This window comes from Podarcis raffonei, chromosome 3 (assembly GCF_027172205.1).
Source record: "Podarcis raffonei isolate rPodRaf1 chromosome 3, rPodRaf1.pri, whole genome shotgun sequence".
Classification (NCBI taxonomy): Eukaryota; Metazoa; Chordata; class Lepidosauria; order Squamata; family Lacertidae; genus Podarcis; species Podarcis raffonei.
The window spans coordinates 10888530-10910441 of record NC_070604.1 but is presented as its reverse complement, the minus strand read 5'-3'; the positions used below and the strand labels follow the sequence as shown (position 1 = coordinate 10910441).

The window sequence follows — 21912 nt, the reverse complement described above, 5'->3', positions numbered from 1 at the left end:
AAGGATTCCCTTCCACGTTGACACTCAAGATGAACAGATATGCCTCTGCCAATGCAGCCTTTGGATGGAGTAGCCTAAGTCCATACCCACTCAGGATGAATGGGGTAGTGTAGCAAGCAGCTCCACCCAGATTGGACCTTGTTCCTCTGATCAGCCTAGAACAGGAACTCCCAGAGACCTCCCTCATTCTCTCTGTTAAGTTCCTCAATGCCTGGGGCCAGTTCAGTCCTACTGTAACAGAACTGTTCTCAGTATTGTTAATACTGGGGGATCGGTTGCAAGGAAGTTAGTTCCCCTTCCTGATGCTCAAGCAAGACCAAATCATGTCAATCAGTGCTAACTCTACCTCCAGGAGGAGTTAACTCTTTCCAGGAGGAGTTAACTCTTTCCTGCATGCTCTACTCTCCGCTGACCAGAAGAACACTTCACGGTAAGTCCAACTTGCTCTGTTAAATGTAGGATCTCAAAGGTGGGGCAACATTAGCCAATAGGGTTGAGGACAGTCCACAGGCTCAGGCAACCTATGCAGAGGTTAAACTGAAGTTCCATGTACACACTTGCTACCAATCCCACTTTTTCTGCCATATAATTGAAGGGGGCCTAAAGCAGAAAAGGGGGTGGGGAGGAAACAAGGTGGTGCTGTCAAATCTCTGTTCTCCAGTTGATAATATGCATTCACATAACCTAACGAGGAATAGCCTTTAGGTGGGACACCAAAGACTTTGAATAGAGGATGAAGCAGCCCTTAAAACGCAGAGGAGCCTCTTCAAATGTTTACAGCACCAGTCTGAACTGGGTGCTTTACAAATAATAAAAAACAATTCCAGGGAAATGGAAGAAAGGTATTTTTAGATTCTGCAAATTTCGTAAGTAATAATAATAATAAATTTTTATTTATACCCCACCCTCCCCGGCCAAAACCGGGCTCACACAACGAAGCATACACGCAAAAGTGGGAATGTAAATAATACCCCAAACTATAACAGTAGTCACAACATGACAGTTTGCTTTAGGAGTAAACAAACTTGAATTTCTTGGTCATTCACAAAGCTTCAGAAGTCCCAAGAGAGTTTTAAAAGATACCACTCTGGTGGAAAGCTACTTGAGGTTCCTTAGAGAAGAGTGCTGCTACAAGACCTTGTATTTTCAAACTTGGAGGAGACATTTCCTGAGATAAGCATAGCCAAGACTGTTTTGCAGCACAGTCATCTTATAGGATCTTCCCATACAGACCAGACCAGCCTCTTTTTCCTCCGTTCACAGGAAAGAAGCAATCAGGCTCCTTAGCTGAGATAATCTGCTACAAATAAACGGAAAATTCTGACTCCATGAAGAAGTAATTTTTCCCAATCATGGGATGATTCATGGAAGCTGCATTAAACTAGTACTTCTAGCAGTTTGTGTGGCGGTAAATTTACTCTTGAATGATTTAAAATTAGCAGTGCTGGTGACACTGACTTAAAAAACAAACAAGTCTATAAAAACCAGCTAACACAAAAATTGCCACCACTTAAAATCCCTGAGATAGGCACAAAAAGTGAAACAAATGTGCACTTCAAATGAACAAAGTTAATCCAAAAGTTCTTGTGTTACACAGCCGACAGCAATCCAACAGAGGAAATATTCTGGAAGTCCCTTGTGCCGTGTGAAAGATGCTGTCAGTATAAAGGCACATACTTCTGTACTTGCTGGGCTCCAATTTCTGCTACATAAATTGCTCCAGTTTTCTTGCTGACATCCACAAGATGGGGCTTAACTTCGCTTGCAAGCTGAATTGCGCCCATCACAACACAGTCCTCAATTGATCCTACCGGTGGGGCAGCCAAGATTGACACCCTGTCAATATTTATATGCGTGACGATCATATACCTTTGATCTGGAGTCAATCTACAGGAGGAAGGGGAGGGGAGAGAAAGAGAAGGGGAGAGAGAGAGACTATTTAAAGAGAATCCTTTAAATCCTATTTAAAATCCTGCAGTATGAATATAATGCACTTTTGCTCACATTTGGGGGGAGGGCACAAGGAGAATGGTTGGATAGTGTTCTCGAAGCTACCAGCATGAGTTTGACCAAACTGCGGGAGGCAGTGGAAGACAGGAGTGCTTGGTGTGCTCTGGTCCAGGGGGTCACAAAGAGTCGGACACGACTAAACAACAACCTTCTGTTTGCCCATCCCTCATGCCACCTGAAAAGTTGATCTGGGGGTCTCCTGATAATCCCAAATTCATCCTACTGGTGTCATCTGGAGGATTTTGTGACCCTTCTGAGCCAGTTTCTGGCCAGTGAAGCAGGGTTCAGACAGAATGGGAAACCGTAGTTTGTGAAGCGCATCAGCATATTTTATTCTTGAAAACCTATTAAGACTTATTTTTTTTAAAAGGGGGGGGGACTGTCATAATCCCACCCTCCATGAATGGCAGCCCCTTCCACTCATCAGGTTCTTTGGCACTAAACTCAAATCTCAACATTCTTAGTTAACAGCAAAAAATGTTTTTGCACAACCTGCAAGATAAGACTTTTACACAAGAGACTAGATGGGCACAATCCACCATTAATCAGAATTCTTTAGACCCGCAGTCATTTCTATGAACACATATCCCAATGAATGAAAGGAAAAGACCACACTTATGTGAGAGCGTCATTCCTGTATTTCCAAAGCAGCATGGAATTACCCCATGGGGAAGCAGCTTCCACACAGCTGCGAGTGCAAGTGAACAGAACCAATATTATGCTTGTGTGGGGTAAAATTTGAACGGCTGCAGACCGTTCAAATATGGTGAAAATGCCCAATGAGAAGGATCTAAAGGTGCCCTTCTTTTCACGGAAGGAGTCCTTTAGTTCGCAGAAAGGCCTTTGAGCAAATGAGGACATTCCTTTTCTCATAAGCCTTAATCAATCAATGGCCTTTTAAACTGTGGAGGGGCATTGTTTTCGTTCGTTACTATGGTATGTATTTTGTGGTTTTTATATTGTATTTTGTGGTTTTTATATGGTATGGATTTTTGTGGTTTTAAACTGCCCAGTGATCCTTGGATGAAGGGTGGTACAGAAATTTAATAAATGATAAGAATGATTTTTCGCGTATTCCTCATCTTGCACGTAGCTACTCCCCTGCACAAATGCCAGCACCCACTCCTCTGCAGAGTAGATTTCCAAGGGGTACTGTGAAAAGGGGTACTTTTCCTCTTCTATTTGCAGATGCCAGGAGCTTCTTCTTCTTGAGCAGAATTCCACTTACAGAATTGCTGGATCTGATCCAAATAGAAGTCAGGCACCCATTAGGAAGCCTAATTTAAGGCTTTGGCAGCCGAATCAAGCTTTTGCATGCCATAACCCTTCCGATAATAAAAGGGCCGCAAAAAAGGCAACATCTACCATCTGTCTAGCATCTGATATTCGTACAAAGTTATGGAAATACAACATGCAAAATTATTTAGATGGATGCACTAATAAGCCACCTCTCCTCTTTCGAGCCAGATGGATACATTAAGGAAAGCCAGTGTAAAAGTTATATGGCACCACCAAACACACTGGCATTTTCATCTCACTGTTAGGCAGAGATATATCTCCAGTGAACACAGTAGCTCAAACACTGGTACACCCACAGTGCCACGTAAAATGGCTCTAACACTGGCACTGGAGCTCTTCATCACCTTACAAACAAAGGCGTCCTCCATAATCAACATGAGCCCAGCTCAGTTGAAAAGTCTCCCCTTCCACCCACCGCCCAGATTTGCGTGCAAGCTACAGATACTAGTGAGTGATGTATGGAAGTGAGAGCTGGACCATAAAGAAGGCTGATCGCCGAAGAATTGATGCTTTTGAATTATGGTGCTGGAGGAGACTCTTGAGAGTCCCATGGACTGCAAGAAGATCAAACCGATCCATTCTGAAGGAAATCAGCCCTGAGTGCTCACTGGAAGGACAGATCCTGAAGCTGAGGCTCCAAGACTTTGGCCACCTCATGAGAAGAGAAGACTCCCTGGAAAAGACCCTGATGTTGGGAAAGATGGATGGCACAAGGAGAAGGGGACGGCAGAGGACAAGATGGTTGGACAGTGTTCTCGAAGCTACCAGCATGAGTCTGACCAAACTGCGGGAGGTAGTGGAAGACAGGAGGGCCTGGCGTGCTCTGGTCCATGGGGTCACGAAGAGTCAGACACGACTAAATGACTAAACAACAACAACAACAACAACAACAACAGATACTATACCTGACAGAAGAAGGGCCATCTTGTGTAAAGCAGCTATTCCAACAGCCCAACCATTCTCCTGTGGTTTTCTGAAAAGCCTGGATTCTCCAGTTGGCTCTGTCAGCAACCCATACCTACTGAAAATACAAAATCTGTTCATAGCAATTTTTAAACACCACCTCAGCGATCCTGCACATGCTCTATGATGTTTAATATCACATGAAATGGGGATCTACATGTTGCAATTCTGAGCAGGCTGGTATAGGATCTTGCCAACATTACTGAACTCTCTTTAGGGAAGAATCCATATCTGCAGGAAAGCATGTGCTCTTTAATCCTAGCTTCCTGCTAAACATACCTATATGACACGAGTGTTAAGGCAAGAAGAGCGGCTTTTGATTGTGGTTGGAAGAAGAGCAGCAAACCACTAATGTGGGTCTGCAGGTAATATTAAGCCAAGGCTCCTAGTTTTTTTCTCCCAGAAGCAGGCAGAGCTTGTTCATAGCAAGTGAACGTTTGTTTCAGATTATTATTTGTTTCTAAGTTTAGAAAACAAAGGAAAATCATAGATGTGTTTTCCTTCTACATGAAAAATGTAAGTTTTTCAGTTAAAACGTTGGTCCAGTACATCCCTACAATACTAACATGGAATCGGGGGAAATGCAGAGAATACTTCACAAAACACTGCCCTAAAATTCATACCTGGACTTGTTTCGATTAACGTCTGCAGGAGACTTTGTGGATATTTAAGGTATAATTAGAAAAATCTTAATAATTATTCATAAAGGAAACAGCTTATAAGAAGTAAATAAGGATGCCAGAAACAGGATAAAGGAAGTCTTTTATTTGTTTGTATTGTTGTATATTATGCTTGTTTGTTATGCTTGTGTCTGATGGGGGTGGATTTCTGTGTTGGGGGGTTTGTGTTATGTTGTAAAAAAAAATTCCAAAAAAAATTATTTTTAAAAAATATACTAACATGGAATCACTCGTTTCTTGGTTTAATTAAAACTCGTTGATGAAAAATAGCATGGAATGTTTCATTCACAGGCAAGGAAGGGGCGAGGGAGAGAAACATGCCATAAAAGATTGGAGAAAGCCCCAAAACTTTAAAGCACCAGTCCTCAACACTTCCTTGAAAGCTGCAAGTAAATTAAAGGTAAAGGTAAAGGGACCCCTGACCATTAGGTCTAGTCGTGGCCGACTCTGGGGTTGTGGTGCTCATCTCGCTTTACTAGCCGAGGGAGCCGGCGTACAGCTTCCGGGTCATGTGGCCAGCATGACAAAGCTGCTTCTGGCGAACCAGAGCAGCGCACGGAAACGCCGTTTACCTTCCCGCCGGAGTGGTACCTATTCATCTACTTGCACTTTGACGTGCTTTCGAACTGCTAGGTTGGCAGGAGCAGGGACTGAGCGACGGGAGTTCACCCCGTCACGGGGATTCGAACCACCGACCTTCTGATCGGCAAGTCCTAGGTTCTGTGGTTTAACCCACAGCGTCACCCGCGTCCCTACGCAAGTAAATTACTGGAAGTTTAAATTCAAGTGAGAAAATTTCAAGCCCTGGCTATGATGGCAATTTATAAAACTGTATCACAGCGATCACGGCTACTTTACCCGTCCGACAGCATCTACCGTTACACTGTGTGGGATGTTGAACTGTGCAGTGCCAGAACCATTTTCTCCATGCAGCCATAGAGTCTTAAAGTCTGCAGGTAGAAAGGAAGCACCATATATTGCTGTGCATTTGATAATAAAACATCTGCATTACATCATAATAAATAAATGTTTTTTAATTTATACCATGCCCTTCCTGGTTTAAAAATCGGGCACAGGGCAGCTAACAGCAAATATAAAACTTTGATTAAAATGCAACTTAAAAACAGCACAGAATACAACATAAAATGCAGCAGCAATATCAATGAAATTCAAAAATTCACAAGTCATTTTTTTGGGGGGGAAACCCAGTCAGTAGACATCAAATGATCACCAGGGCTAACTGGCCAAGTTGGTCCTACTAGGGCCAGAAAGGAGGTGTGTGAATAAGAATTTAAATGTGGGGTCCCAGAAAGGGTTTCTTCATAGAAGAGGAAAGGGAAAAGGGAATAGAGGATCAGGCTAATTCAAATTGAAGGCCAGGCGGAATAGGCCCTGCGGAAGGAGATCAAGTCCTGCAGGGCCCTAGTCTCGTGGGACGCAGAGCATTCCACCAGGTTGGAGCCGTCACTGAAGAAGCCCTGGCCCTGGTGGAGGATAGTCTGGCTTCCTTAGGGCCCGGGACCTTTAAGCTATTATTATTCATGGACCTTAGGGTCCTCTGCGGGACATACCAGGAGAGACAGTCCCATAAGTACGAGGGTCCTAGGCCGCATAGGGCTTTAAAGGTCAGCTGACAACTTTCTAATTCTTTAGTGATTTCAAAAACAGGGTAACTTTCTGTTCTCTTCCTAAAACAGAGTGGGCCAACATTTTCTAAATACTGTAAAACTAAAAACTATCCAGTAAGGATTTGGGCATTCCCCTACATTTAATAAACAAAAGAAAAACAAAAACAAAAAAAACACATTTCCTTCTACCGTAGTCTGACTGCTGAAGTTCTACCAAAGTTTCAAATGCCCAATTAACAGAGCCCTTACAGCATAAACCCATATGGGAGAGACAAAAGACCTCAAGAAATACAGAAATGATAGTCACATAAATTAGGAGAACACAGCAAAAACAAACCACTAGTGCAGGCACTGGGAAATCCCCCACCCCCTGGAGGCTATTTTGACATGTGGGTGGAGACACCTACTTGTCTAGTATGTCATTATGTTACCAGCTCACAATTTCAAACAGGCTGCCCAGCTGACTGGCACTGACGGCAGGCCTTGCTTGGCCCATTTGCAGGCATTGTACCTGCAAAAAGACATTTCCCCTCTGCATACTAGCTTTCCAGGCCCACAGAGGAAAATATGTCAATTTGCAGGTGTGGTTTGGATCCAAACCACACCTGCAAATGGACTTCAAAGGGACTTGCTATTCAGAAGCCCCACTTGCCAATGAACAATTGGGAGAGCATTTTAAACTCCCAATTGTTCTTTGGCACCTGTGTCTTTTATGTGCCACACACCTGACATCACATGTGATGGCAGGTGAAGAGAGCTTGTGGAAAATGGGCTTGGGGACCCAACAAGCTGGGGCTGATTAGGCCTGGTGGCTGGAAGTTCCCTATTGCTGTACTAGTGCATTGAAGCCATTCTGAATGTTGCACGTATAGGCCATTCACGTTCATTCACTTACCTGGTGTCAATTTGACCAAACGGTTGTTCAGTCCTCCATCACCATCTACAATGTAGATGTCCCCGCTTTCTTCCACAAAAATCTCTGCTGGCTGGTCAAACTGCAAGGGATTTGTACCAGAACCTGCTCTACCTGCAGTACCTATGACTTGAAGGAGTTCACCTGAAGGAGTATACTGTTTAATTGTGTGTCCATATTTGCCTATATGAAGAAGGAAATAGACATTTTTCAGTAAGATCACATTTTCTCTGCGAACAGCATAATTTTAAAAGGAGTGAGGTTGTGAAGAATTGGGCAAAAACTGGAGGGGACATTAACTGGATTTACTGTTCTCAAGTGTGGAACCTCCGTGCTGTGTGCACTGCCCTTGATCTTCCACCATGAACCTGTTCTTGTTCCTCAGCCTACTGAACGCCCAGGAAGAAACATCTTCCTCCCTTTTTTAATCACCTGAACTTGTACAAACTGCAAGATTTGCACAGATGCAGAGCTGTATCTTTTAGGATGATGGCCTGGTGGTACTGGGCACTTTGTGTGGGCTGTAAAGGTAAAGGTACCCCTGCCCGTACGGGCCAGTCTTGACAGACTCTGGGGTTGTGCGCCCATCTCACTTAAGAGGCCGGGGGCCAGCGCTGTCCGGAGACACTTCCGGGTCACGTGGCCAGTGTGACATCGCTGCTCTGGCGAGCCAGAGCCGCACACGGAAACGCCGTTTACCTTCCCGCTAGAAAGCGGTCCCTATTTATCTACTTGCACCCGGAGGTGCTTTCGAACTGCTAGGTTGGCAGGCGCTGGGACCGAGCAACGGGAGGGCACCCCGCCGCGGGGATTCGAACCGCCGACCTTTCGATTGGCAAGCCCTAGGCGCTGAGGCTTTTACCCACAGCGCCACCCGCGTCCCCATATTGTGTGGGCTGTACTGTAGTTAAATTGAACACTCAGTTGGATATCAGGCCCAAGAACATACAAGAGCAAGCTGCTGAAGGAAGGAACTGCAAGGAGAGGCACATGAATGGTCTGGTTATTTCAATCTGTATCGCTTCACCTTTGTGTCTTAGAATGGACTGTTGTGTTATTTTTTCACGTTTTATATCATGAGACAGCATGGAGACAAGTTCTTTTGTGGAAAGGCAGCCTCTAAAATTTACGTCAGAACATCACAAGCACACTGTTTTGTTTCACTCTGGTGTTATTTAGTAATAATCATTCCACATACCAGTTCCAACATCTGTGATCCACACTGAAGTTGCATTGGGTGTGTTCAGCACAAAGATACCATGAGGCATTTCAATGGAAGCATTCCATGCTTGTAAGAAATAGCCATCCTCAGTATAAACTACAACCTTGGGCACATTTTCATCACCTCTCTGTAAAAGTGTACAAAGATAACAGAGAACCAATCAGATCTTGCAGAATGAAATTCAATATTTTTTTCATAACATTTCCTTATTGCATATACATACATATACATATGCATATACATATACATATACATATATTCTCACAAATCTTATTAGCTCCATCAGGTATTGTTATGTCTGGTTCACATGCAAGGAAAAAGCTGATCAGTGGCTTCCTTTCACTGAATCTTAATGCAGAGGTACAAAAGGATAGTGGATTTTTGTCCTCAGCATATACTGCAACCAAACAGCTGCCTTTAGCCCTCTCTCAACGGTCACCAAGCAGCAGCCATTCTATCAGGCTGCAAAATAGAGAGAAAGAGAAACAGAGCAACTCCACAGCTTTTGCTGAGAAACCAGTCACCTTTTGGCTCTTCCTCAACTGTCACCTAGTAAAAGGCGTTAGTCCATCAGGCTATGTGAATTGCCTCCATCCCAAAGATCATTATAAGAACTGTAGGAAATGATGCATGAATGTGATTTCCCTCCTCTCCCTCCCCATCTCTTTTTCCTTGTCTGCCATGTATTGTAGATTATAAGCCTAAAGATCATTGTAAAGCCACTCTCATAGCCTTTTTGACTAAAGAATGGAGTAAAAGTGTTTAACCTAGATGGTCATGGCATAACACAAAAGTGGACAGAGTACAATCACAGTGAAGCTATCCCCATAATCGTACTTCCATACGAGAAAAGGCATAACCTGTTGAAATTCTGCCAGGAAAATAAGACACAAGAAAAGTGCATTAAAGACAAGGGAAAAGAGAAGTTCTTTAGGACCCTATTGCCTGCCCATCGAACAACTCACTCATCAGTTGCAGTTCTGATTTCACTTATTGGCTAAAACCACTGACAGGCAGGAGGAGCCAGGCTTGGTTATTTCACAGAAATCACTTATTCCCATTTTGCTTCAGAGTTTTCTTTTTAAGAGGGCAAGAAACTTACTTTTTTAAAATAAAAGCTCAGTATGGAGCGCCTCCCTGGGGGCACCAATGAAGGCTTCTGCAGGCTAATCGGGCTGGCAATCCCGGATCTAAGATACTGGTGAGGAAAAGATGCTGCGAGTTTCTTTTTTTTGCTTGTTTTTTTAAGAAAGCAAAGAGACAGGATATGCAGGCTAGAAGAGAAGGTTTCTAGGAAGATCGGGGATACAAGAGATCAAGCAGAGTCTGGGTGTGAGAAACTGAACAAAGAACTGGCAGAAAGACAGAGGGAAGGGTCGGACAGAAAGCAGCCACCTTATGTGTCAGGGAACTGCCATCGGAGAAACAGGAGGTGAAAGGGCTCACAGAGGCTGAGAGAGACTTATCCGCTGAGGAAGGAACCAGCAGGGGGAGAGGAAGAGCTCCAAGGGAAAGTGAGTCGGAGGGAGGGCTCAGAGACACTTCCAGCGAAAATAGCGGGGAGGTTTCAGGACCTCCCATAGGGACACCCACTCCTCGCCGGAAACTGTCACGCCGAGAGTCCAGAAGACGCGTTTCCGTTAAGGAACTTTTATGCTGGAAGAAGTTCCGTAAACGCCCACTGTCCGATTCTACGAGCGACTGATGGAGCCATGCTTAAGGAGCTCCGTCACAGACAGAGGTTTGTGGACTTAGCCAAACTCTGAGGGACTAGGACTTTATGCACAAGCAGCTCATCATCCCATCACAGCAATCGGACAGTCCCTGAAAGCAGCTTGTGCAGAGAGGCATCATGAGCAACCCAGCCGGAACCGGGGGAGCAGGAGGAGCTGGAGAGGGTCCAAGCCTGGAAGAAAGGTACCGGGTGTTGGAGGTCCAGCTAGCGCTGCAAACGGCGAGGCTAGAGGAAAGGAGGGCGCAGGATGCAGAAAAGGCAAAAGGCGCCCCACTAGCAAGAAAGATGCCAGGATTGGTGCAGAAGTTTGGGGGGGACCCCAGGAACTATCAAGCCTTTAGGACAGAGATGCAGTATGCTCTCAATCTGCAGTTTGACGACTTTCCCGACGAGGCATCGCGAGTGGCGTTTGTGGTTGGCCATCTCGAAGGGGGGGCGAGAGACTGGGTTAGACCCCTGATGGCAGGGAATAGTGAAATGCTGAAGGACACGAGGAAGTTTTTTCGCGCCATGGATTTGATGTTTTCCAGCGAGATTGAGCAGGGAGTGGTGCGCAGACAGTTGATGGCTTGTAAACAGGGGAGCCGATCGGTTCGTGAGTACTGGACTGAGTTTACCATGCTGATACATAAATTGGGGTGGGACCTATCAGCGGAACCCATTCAAATGCTTTTCGAAGAGGGGCTTTCTTCGGCGGTGAAAGACGAACTTTCCCGGGCGCCCAGGGCGGAGTCTATGGACCAGCTGACCAAATCAGCGCTGACCATTGGAGCGCGCCAGGAGGCGAGAGCCTTGGAGAAGCGGGAAGGGAAAGGAGAGCGTTGGAGGGATTTCTCTGGAGGGCTCCAGAGATTCCGGAGCCAAATTTCCCGCCAGGAGAGCCGATGGAAATTGGAACAGCGCGCGCGCGCGCAGTTTCAAATCCCAGTGAAGGGCGGAAGAAGGAGGGGAAGAGCACCAAGAAATGTTATCTCTGCCAGCAGCCAGGTCACTTTGCCAGAGTCTGCCCGCAAAGAAAGGAATGGCAAGGGATGGCGGGAGCTGTTGGGGGGAAGGAGGAGGGAGTCCAGGAGCAAGTAAAAGCCAACGCCTGGCTGCCACCGTCAGGGCACAGCAGCCAGGCCAAGGAGCAGTAAAAGTGCCCACGCCGGAACCTCCAAGACCAGCCCTAGTGATAGAGGTGTTGCTAGAGCTGGCAAACGGACACCCACTAAAGACAAAGGCGCTATTGGACTCAGGCAGCTCCTGTAATTTTATGAGTAAGGAGTTTGCAGCTGAACACCAGATACAGATACTCCCTTTAAGTAACCCCCTGCAAGTGACCACGATCGATGGGAGGGAGCTGTTGGGAGGAGAAGTTAGCCTACAGACCGTCCCAATGGTTATGAGGGTGGCCAGGCACACCGAAAGGATAGCGTTCAATGTGGCCACCCTGGGAGGGGCTCCCGTTATTTTGGGAATGAGCTGGCTAGCGTTGCATGATCCGCTAGTGGGCTGGCATCAGAGAGTGGTCTCCTTTGGGTCAGCACATTGCCTGGAACACTGCAAAGAGGGAAAGGCGCCGGAAGGGGCAAAAGCCTTTCTAGCAGGGACGGAAGTAATGGACAAAGGGAAGGTGCCCAAACAATACGCTGACCTGAGCAAGGTCTTCAGCGAAAGGGAAGCAGATAAACTACCACCGCATAGAGCCTTTGACTGCCAAATCAACCTGGTCCCTGGAGCCCAGCTCCCAGTGGGCAAGCTGTACGCCATGTCAGACAGGGAAATGCAGGAGTTAAGGGAGTTTATTGATAAAAACCTGAAGAGAGGCTTCATCAGAGAGTCCAGAGCGGTGGGGGGCAGCCCAGTGTTTTTTGTGGACAAAAAACACACGGATAAACCCAGACTTGTAGTGGACTTTAGAGCCTTGAATGCAGTGTCAGAACCAGTGGCTTTCCCCATGCCCAGAATTGATGACATTTTGACCAGGGTGAGGAAGGGAAAGATATTCACTAAACTGGACCTGAGAGGGGCATACAACCTGATACGGATAAGGAAAGGGGATGAATGGAAAACCACCATGTTCACCCCTTTGGGGGCTTTTGAATATTTAGTTATGCCCTTCGGATTACAAGGAGGCTCAGCATGTTTTCAATCGTTCATGAACCACGTCCTGGGACCTCTGCTCTACAAGAATTGTGTGGCCTTCCTAGATGACGTGTTGATATATTCAGAGAATGAGGAGCAGCATGTAAAGGATGTCAGGGAAGTGCTGAGCCAACTGCAAGCAAACCAGCTGTGGGTGAAATTGGAGAAGTGTCAGTTTCACACCAAGGAGGTGGAATTCCTGGGGTACCGCTTGTCAGACAAGGGATTAGCCATGGATCCAGGCAAGGTCCAGGCGGTGCTGGAATGGAAGACACCGAAAACGAAAAAGGATGTGCAAAGATTCTTAGGGTTTGGGAACTTTTACCGTAAGTTCATCAAGAACTTTGCCCACTTAACGGCTCCCATCACGGACTGTCTCAGCAGCAAGAAGAAATTTGTTTGGACGGCGGAGGCGGAGCAAGCATTTGAGGAATTGAAAAGGGCATTCGCTTCGGAAGAACAGCTCCTGCATGTGGATTTACAAAAACCAATGAGAGTGGAAACTGATGCATCAGACCGGGCGGTGGGGGCGGTGCTTCTTCAGCCGGGGAAGAATAAGTCGGAGTGGAGACCGTGTGCCTTCTTTTCGCGTAAGCTAAACAAATCCGAGAGGAACTACACCGTATATGACCGAGAACTACTCGCCATTCATGAAGCGTTCCGGAGATGGAGACATTTACTAATTGGTGCACAGCATAAGGTGCAAGTATGTACGGACCACAAGAATTTGGAATATTGGAGAACGGCACGAGTGCTCAACCAACGACAAGTGAGGTGGGCCCAAGAGTTCTCCAAATTCCATTTTGAAATTTGCTATGTGCCAGGTCCAGAAAACGTCAGAGCGGACGCTCTCTCACGCAAACCTGAATATTTGGAGGGGGAGGGAGCACCTGAAGAGAGACATATCATCCCAGAGGACCGCTGGGTGTGTGGGGCGGCCTGGGTGGGGCAAAGGGAACTGGTAGAGGGAACGGTGAATGATGAATACGCCCAGAATAAGCTCAGAGGTTTAAGGAGAGAGGGAGAAGACCCCAGAGGTTTTGAAGAAAGAAACGGGGCATTGTATTACAAAGGGGCACTATATATACCCGAAGGGGAATTGAGGGGGAGAGTACTCAAACAGCTGCACGACAACCCCACAGCGGGGCATTTTGGGCAACACAAGACCATGTGGTTGGTGACCAGGGAATTTTGGTGGCCCAAGGTGAGGGAGGATGTACGGGAGTATGTAAGAGGGTCTGACCAATGCCAGAGAGCCAAAGGAGAAAGGCGGGCGCCGGCGGGGTTATTAGAACCGTTACCCACACCAGAACGACCGTGGGAGGCGGTATCGATAGATTTTATGACTGATCTGCCGAAATCCCAGGGGAAAACCGCCATACTGGTCGTAGTAGACCTGTTAACTAAGATGGGCCACTTTGTAGCTTGCTCACATGCAGTCACGGCGGAAGAGACAGCGAAATTGTTTGTAGAACATATTTTTAGGCTGCATGGCGCCCCCTTGAGGGTGGTCTCCGACAGAGGGAAACAGTTCACGTCCAGGTTCTGGAGGAAACTTATGAGCTTACTGCACGTAGAGGTCAATTTTTCGACTGCCAGGCACCCTGAGACCAATGGGCAGGCGGAGAGAGCAAACGGTATCCTCCAACAATACCTGAGGTGTTATGTCAATGACAGAGAGAACGATTGGGTCGAAAAGTTGGCGCTAGCGGAATTTGCCTACAATAATGCGGAGAATGTGTCCACCGGGATGAGCCCCTTTTTGGCTAATTATGGGTGCCACCCCAGGGCGTTTCCAGGGGGAGGAGGGGAGAGATGGAGTGTCCCGGCCGCTGAACATTTTGTAGAAGAAATGGAAGCGATCCATCGTCAACTCCAACTCAACTTAGAAAGGGCCAAAGAAGAATATAAGAGGCAGGCAGACAAGAGCAGAAGGGAAGGTGAAACCATTAGGGTGGGGAGTCAGGTCTGGCTGTCAACCCAAGGGTTGCCGTTCAAGGGGGGTTGCAAGAAATTGAGACCCAAAAGATTGGGACCATTTGAGGTCATTCAACAGGTCAACCCAGTGGCTTTCAGACTCCGGTTACCGAATCACATGAAACTGCACCCAGTATTCCACAGGTCATTACTGTCACCATATAGGGGGGAAGGTGAAGGGGTCTCCACACGGGGGCCAGTCTTAGAAGAAAGGGAAAGCAGCAACCATGTGGCGGAGATCATCGACTCCAGGTGGAAGGGTAATCAGGTGGAGTATTTGGTCGCGTGGGAAGGGGAACCGGAGTCGGAAAACACCTGGGTGACGGCAGAGGAGGTCAGTGACGAGATCTTGATCGAAACGTTCCACCAAAGGTTCCCCAGGAAACCTCAGCCAGTAGCGAGGTTCCGGAGGGAGTACTTTGGCACCACCGACGAGGAGGAGGAACTGGAAGGATTCAGGGAATCGGAGTTGGAAGAAGGTACAGACTCCGATGAGGAGGAGTACTTAGAAACCGGAAACAGCAACCGGTGGAGGGAAGTGTTCGAAACTTCGGAAGATGAGGGAGGTTCTTTCAGGGGTTTTGCTCCCTCGCCTCCCGCAGAGGAGGGAAGGGGAGGTGGTGAAGGGGGCCCTGGAGGGGAGGTGGATGTCAGGGAACTGCCATCGGAGAAACAGGAGGTGAAAGGGCTCACAGAGGCTGAGAGAGACTTATCCGCTGAGGAAGGAACCAGTAGGGGGAGAGGAAGAGCTCCAAGGGAAAGTGAGTCGGAGGGAGGGCTCAGAGACACTTCCAGCGAAAATAGCGGGGAGGTTTCAGGACCTCCCATAGGGACACCCACTCCTCGCCGGAAACTGTCACGCCGAGAGTCCAGAAGACGCGTTTCCGTTAAGGAACTTTTATGCTGGAAGAAGTTCCATAAACGCCCACTGTCCGATTCTACGAGCGACTGATGGAGCCATGCTTAAGGAGCTCCGTCACAGACAGAGGTTTGTGGACTTAGCCAAACTCTGAGGGACTAGGACTTTATGCACAAGCAGCTCATCATCCCATCACATTATGGAATGGAACTAATGTGCAGCAGATAGGCAGGGCAAGTATAGAGGAACTGTGGCACATTTAAAAGCCTTTCTTGATCTTGCAGCCAGATCTATAGAAAAAGGAAAGCTGAACTCTCAGCCTCTGAATCCATTTAGACCAACCAAGCTTTGGGAAACATAATGCCATGAGAATAAAAGCACAATTCCTAGTACAAAGACACAGCCCAGCATTTCCTACACTGGAAAGAAAATGGTCATTAATGGAGATATCCTAGTGACTTGCTGATGTCATCTACTTAAAATAATTGTGGCTTTCTTCACTGGCACTGTTATAATGAACAATCTTAGTCAACCATAAAGACTGAAAAGTGGAGTGTAAAGGGGAAATGTAGGAGAGGAATGACAATTGGCTCCCTATTCTAGCATTAGGTTTCTAAGCTCTGGAGTAAACATGATATGAATGTTAAAATAGCATGCCAAGTTATGGAACTTTTTGAAGAAAGGACGGTATTTTATAGCGAAAGAAGCAACAGCATTCATTTACTCCTTTAGGTAGCTCTTGCCACTACACATTATTTTGGGAGGCATTTTTTTTTCAGTATGGAAAAAGTTCACCCACACTGGAAAAAAGTCATGCAAATGTCTGTTCCTCACAAAGCTCTCCTCAACACCAGAAAGCATGCCTGCTTCCTTACAGGTCCACATGCATTCAGCAAGGAAAAATATAAAGAGAATTGTGAACTTTTCTGACATTGAAGGATGAGCCTCCACCCAGTATTCTGTGCAGGAGTTCCTAGTCTGGTTGCTGTAAAAACAGGAACTGCTAACAATCGAAGCTACACACTGGACAGAAGAATGTCTTTTCTTACCTGTCCCACGTATACTAATCCATTGACGTCATCCACAGCAACACAAAACGTCTGACCAGTAAAAGGAATCAAAGGCCAGTTTACATCAAGCTTGTAGAGTGGCTTCTCTCTTCTCCAGAGAGGGAAGAAAGTCAACTCACTTAACATCTTAAAAATAAAGGGCAAAAGAATTACTGTTAAATGAGCCATCTCCAGAGAGCAGTATTTAACATTTATCCATCACATTTTTTATCTCATCCTTGTTCTAAGCACCGCATGCAGAGGTTTCCCCATTTTTGCTCTCATTGCAACCCTGTGAGGTAGGCTAGGCTGACAAGCAGCGATCAGAGGCACCATGTCTCTGAGTATCAGCTCCTGGAGAGTGAGACTGCCCTCATATCTTGCTTGTAGACTTTTCACAGGCCTATGGTTGGCCACTTTGGGAAATAGGATGGACTAAACAGGGCACTTGCGTTCTTTGGATAATCATGGCCAGGCTACTGTGGTTAGGAGTGGGTTGCAGCTGGCAAACCAGTCAAGCTGGTGAAATGTGCTTCAAGCTACAGAAACCATTTAGGCCTCCAAAGGTGAGGTCAGAAGTAAAACTCCAAACTGCAAACCTCATTGCCATGCATCAACAGAACCTCCATCTTGCCTGGATTGATCTTCTGTTTACTGGCCCTTACCCACTCCATTATTGATTCCAGACATTGGTTCCATAGCTTCATCTAGATTTAATGAAGAAGAGAAGCAGAACTGGTCATCACCAATGTACTGATGATGACGACACCACACTCCAAATCCCTAGATAATTTCATTTACAGGTTTTGTGTAGATGGCAATGCTCCCCTGGCCTCAAAAGGGAAGGAGAAGTTTCAGGAATGGGGAAGTGATAAAATACATATCTTTTTCTTTCCCCTACATCCAGCCCTCCTCTGATATACCACACTGCATTAGAGGGCTGCCAGTCCAAAACATGACTGTTTTAACAGCTAAGCTGTCAGAGACTTGAGTAGGTCAAACCCCTCTCTTCACCCTACCCTCCATTTTCCTTTCTAGTTTCTTTTGTTTTCAACCAGCACTCCAAATTCCACCCTTCAACTGTTCTTAGCCATACAAACCTAATGGCTGAGGTGTGATACAGTAAACAATTTCTGTTTCTTTTTCTCAGTTCAACTGCCATAAGCAGCTTTCCATACCTCCAGAAAACTCACCGGTTCTTGTTAGGCCCTTTTAGAGCTGCTTTTTTTTTTTAAAGCCCTCAGTTTTGTTTTTATTTACAAATTCAGAAACTGCAAGTTTCGTTTGGTAGCCTCATTCCCCTTCCAAACCAACAGTCCATTCTCACAGTTCAGTTCTCATGTAATGTGGGGAGGGGGCGGGCGGGCAGAATGATATAAATACTAATACATATCCTGAAGTATTACGTCCCACAGATTGATCATTTAACAGCCAACTAAATGTTAGGATATTTCCGTTCCACCTTAAAAGGGAGCAGGCTTTGTGAGTCACAGAGTCTGCGTATTTCCTGTTCACAGGATGTTTATGTTTTCAGTTGCTTTCGTTTCCTTCTTGTTGCCTAAGCATACCGATGCAGGCGGTCATGTTTTTCTTTGTTCTAACCAACGCTAAATAAACTGTAAATATGCTCTCCTGCTGTGCATCTCTCGCTGTGTGAATTCTGCTGACAGAGTGTGCACCAGCCTAAGAATGTGGCAATCTGTTTTCTGAGGCTTCGTGTCGCTAATTGCTGATATTGCCTGTCTACGGGAGGTCGATGGATCGTCCGGCAGCCGGCTTGGGGGCTATGATGGACTTTGTCTCCCTGGCAGTATCCCAACACTAAATAACACATTTTTTCAGTAATACGGACTATTGTATAGTCTGCAGGACCGGCCCAACCATGCGGCAAGGTGAGGTGATTGCCCTTGGTGGCAGGATCCACACTGGCAACAGATCCCAAGTAGATCTTTATGCCCCGCCCCTTGTAAATCTTCACTCACCCCTTCTTCCCTAGTGGGGATTGAGGTGCCCTTTTTGTGGTTCATCTCAGGGCCGGTTCAGACAGAACAAATATCCTTCAAGCATGGCTTGGTTTCCCATGGACTTGGATAATAATAATAATAATTTATTATTTATACCCCGCCCATCTGGCTGAGTTTCCCCAGCCACTCTGGGCGGCTTCCAATCAAGTGTTAAAAACAATACAGCATTAAATATTAAAAACTTCCCTAAACAGGGCTGCCTTCAGATGTCTTTTAAAGAGAAGATAGCTACTTATTTCCTTCACATCTGAAAGTAGGGCGTTCCACAGGGCGGGCGCCACTACTGAGAAGGCCCTCTGCCTGGTTCCCTGTAACCTCACTTCTCGCAATGAGGGAACCGCCAGAAGGCCCTTGGCGCTGGATCTCAGTGTCCACGCAGAACGATGGGAGTGGAGACGCTCCTTCAGGTATATAGGACCGAGGCCGTTTAGGGCTTTAAAGGTCAGCACCAACACTTTGAATTGTGCTCGGAAATGTACTGGGAGCCAATGCAGATCTCTCAGGACCAGTGTTATGTGGTCCCGGCGGCCAGTCCCAGTCACCAGTCTAGCTGCCGTATTCTGGATTAATTGCAGTTTCCAGATCACCTTCAAAGGTAGCCCCATGTAGAGCGCATTGCAGTAGTCCAAGCGGGAGATAACTAGAGCATGCACCACTCTGGCAAGACAGTCTGCGGGCAGGGAGGGTCTCATCCTGCATACCAGGTGGAGCTGGTAGACAGCCGCCCTGGACACAGAATTAACCTGCGCCTCCATGGACAGCTGTGATACGATCCCACACCCCAAATACTTTTCATCCAAGCTGCCTCCCCATTAAAGAAATTGTACTCGAATAGGTCACAGGGTTTCCCAAACTTGGGTCTCCAGCTGTTTTTGGACTACAATTCCCATCATCCCTGAGCAATGGTCTTGCTAGCTAGCTTCCTTCCTTCCTTCCTCCTGGGCCGTGTTCAGAAAGTGCTGGTGGGGGATGAGTGTCCAGACCCCTGGGCCCTCACTTGTGGGGTGCCTCAGGGTTCCGTCCTCTCCCCCATGCTTTTTAACATCTATATGAAGCCACTGGGAGAGATCATCAGGGGGTTTGGGCTGGGTGTCCATCAATATGTAGATGATACCCAGCTCTACCTCTCTTTCAAATCAGAACCACTGAAGGCGGTGAAGGTCCTGTGTGAGTGCCTGGAGGCGGTTGGAGGATGGATGGCGGCTAATGGATTGAGGTTGAATCCTGACAAGACAGAAGTACTGTTTTTGGGGGACAGGGGGCGGGCTGGTGTGGAGGACTCCCTGGTCCTGAATGAGGTAACTGTGCCCCTGAAGGACCAGGTGTGCAGCCTGGGAGTCATTTTGGACTCACAGCTGTCCATGGAGGCACAGGTCAATTCTGTATCCAGGGCAGCTGTCTACCAACTCCATCTGGTACGCAGGCTGAGACCCTATCTGCCCGCAGACTGTCTTGCCAGAGTGGTGCATGCTCTAGTTATCTCCCGCTTGGACTACTGCAATGCGCTCTATGTGGGGCTACCTTTGAAGGTGACCCGGAAACTACAACTAATCCAGAATGCGGCAGCTAGACTGGTGACTGGGGGCGGCCGCCGAGACCACATAACACCGGTCTTGAAAGACCTACATTGGCTCCCAGTACGTTTCCGAGCACAATTCAAAGTGTTGGTGTTGACCTTTAAAGCCCTAAACGGCCTCAGCCCAGTATACCTGAAGGAGCATCTCCACCCCCATCGTTCAGCCCGGACACTGAGATCCAGTGCCGAGGGCCTTATGGCGGCAGTTCCCTCACTGCGAGCAGCAAAGCTACAGGGAACCAGGCAGAGGGCCTTCTTGGTGGTGGCGCCCGCCCTGTGGAACTCCCTCCCACCAGATGTCAAAGCGATAAACAACTACCTGACATTCAGAAGACATCTTAAGGCAGCCCTGTTCAGGGAAGTTTTTAACGTGTGACATTTTAGTGTATTTTTGGTCTCTGTGGAAGACGCCCAGAGTGGCTGGGGAAACCCAGCCAGATGAGTGGGGTACAAATAATAATAATAATAATAATTATAGCTAGGGATGATGATGATAATAATAATAATAATAATAATAATAATAATAATAATAATTTATTATTTATACCCCGCCCATCTGGCTGGGCCTCCCCAGTTAAAAACTTCCCTGAACAGGGCTGCCTTAAGATGTCTTCTGAATGTCAGGTAGTTGTTTATCGCTTTGACATCTGCTGGAAGGGCGTTCCACAGGGTGGGCGCCACTACCGGAAAGGCCCTCTGCCTGGTTCCCTGTAGCTTTGCTTCTCGCAATGAGGGCACCGCCAGAAGGCCCTCGGCGCTGGACCTCAGCGTCCGGGCAGAATGATAAGGGTGGAGACGCTCCTTCAGGTATACTGGACCGAGGCCGTTTAGGGCTTTAAAGGTCAGCACCAACACTTTGAATTGTGCCCGGAAACATACTGGGAGCCAATGTAGGTCTCGGGGGCCACTCCCAGTCACCAGTCTAGCTGCCACATTCTGGATTAGTTGTAGTTTCTGGGTCACCTTCAAAGGTAGCCCCATGTAGAGCGCATTGCAGTAGTCCAAGCAGAAGATAACCAGAGCATGCACCACTCTGGCGAGACAGTGCACAGGCAAGTAGGGTCTTAGCCTGCGTACCAGATGGAGCTGGTAAACAGCTGCCCTGGACACAGATTTGACCTGTGCCTCCATGGACAGCTGTGAGTCCAAAATGACTCCCAGGCTGCACACCTGGTCCTTCAGGGGCACAGTTACCCCATTCAGGACCAGGGAATCCTCCACACCTGCCCGCCTCCTGTCCCCCAAGAACAGTACTTCTGTCTTGTCAGGATTCAACCTCAATCTGTTAGCCGCCATCCATCCTCCAACCGCCTCCAGACACTCACACAGGACCTTCACCGCCCTCACTGGTTCTGATTTAAAAGAGAGTTGTAGTCCAAAACAACAACAGCTAGAGACCCAAGTTTGCCAAACCTTGGACTAGTTCCTCACAGATGTGTGTATATTCACACAGCTGTGAAGGGAAAGGGCCGGCCCCCCCGACCCTGGCTCGGGCCCAAAACCCCCTGGGCGTCGCTCCCTCAGCCTGGCCCACCTCACAGGGCTGTTGTGCCCCAAGGGACCCTGCTAAACGCGGCGCGGGAGCGGAGGGCGGGCCGTTCTGTACCTGCCAACCCACCTGCACCTCAGACCCCGCCGTGTACAGGCTGACCAGCAGCACGAGCGAGGCGGCCCCTCCGAGGCCCGCCAAAAGGCGGCAGAGCCGGGGATAGCGGCGGGCGGCCATCGAGGAGGAGCCTCCGCGGGCGCGAGCCGAGCCGCCGCCCCCCCCCCCCGGCCACGAGAGCGAGGGAGGCGCGCACGTTCGGGACGGAGCAAAGCTTCTTGGGAGGTGGAGTCCCCCCGTCGCT

At 47.6% G+C, this 21912-nt stretch overlaps 1 protein-coding gene across 6 annotated transcripts; it reads right to left on the bottom strand.

Annotated features, from left to right (window-relative positions):
- Positions 1–862: 862 nt before the first annotated feature.
- NHLRC3 (NHL repeat containing 3) lies at positions 863–21817 on the bottom strand. Of its 6 annotated transcripts, none has more exons than XM_053380516.1 (8): positions 21669–21817; positions 17062–17169; positions 16463–16609; positions 8692–8842; positions 7476–7676; positions 5811–5902; positions 4215–4327; positions 863–1887 (listed from the first exon to the last, which is right to left on the bottom strand). In XM_053380516.1, the coding sequence occupies exons 1-8, from the start codon at positions 21786–21788 to the stop codon at positions 1659–1661; spliced, it is 1161 nt and encodes a 386-aa protein (XP_053236491.1). In that variant the 5' UTR covers positions 21789–21817; the 3' UTR covers positions 863–1658. The 6 variants fall into 6 exon arrangements, with proteins under 6 accessions (XP_053236491.1, XP_053236492.1, XP_053236494.1 ...); XM_053380517.1 differs by having other exon boundaries at positions 21681–21817; XM_053380518.1 differs by lacking the exon at positions 863–1887 and adding an exon at positions 2571–3251.
- Between the last annotated feature and the right edge of the window lie 95 nt (positions 21818–21912).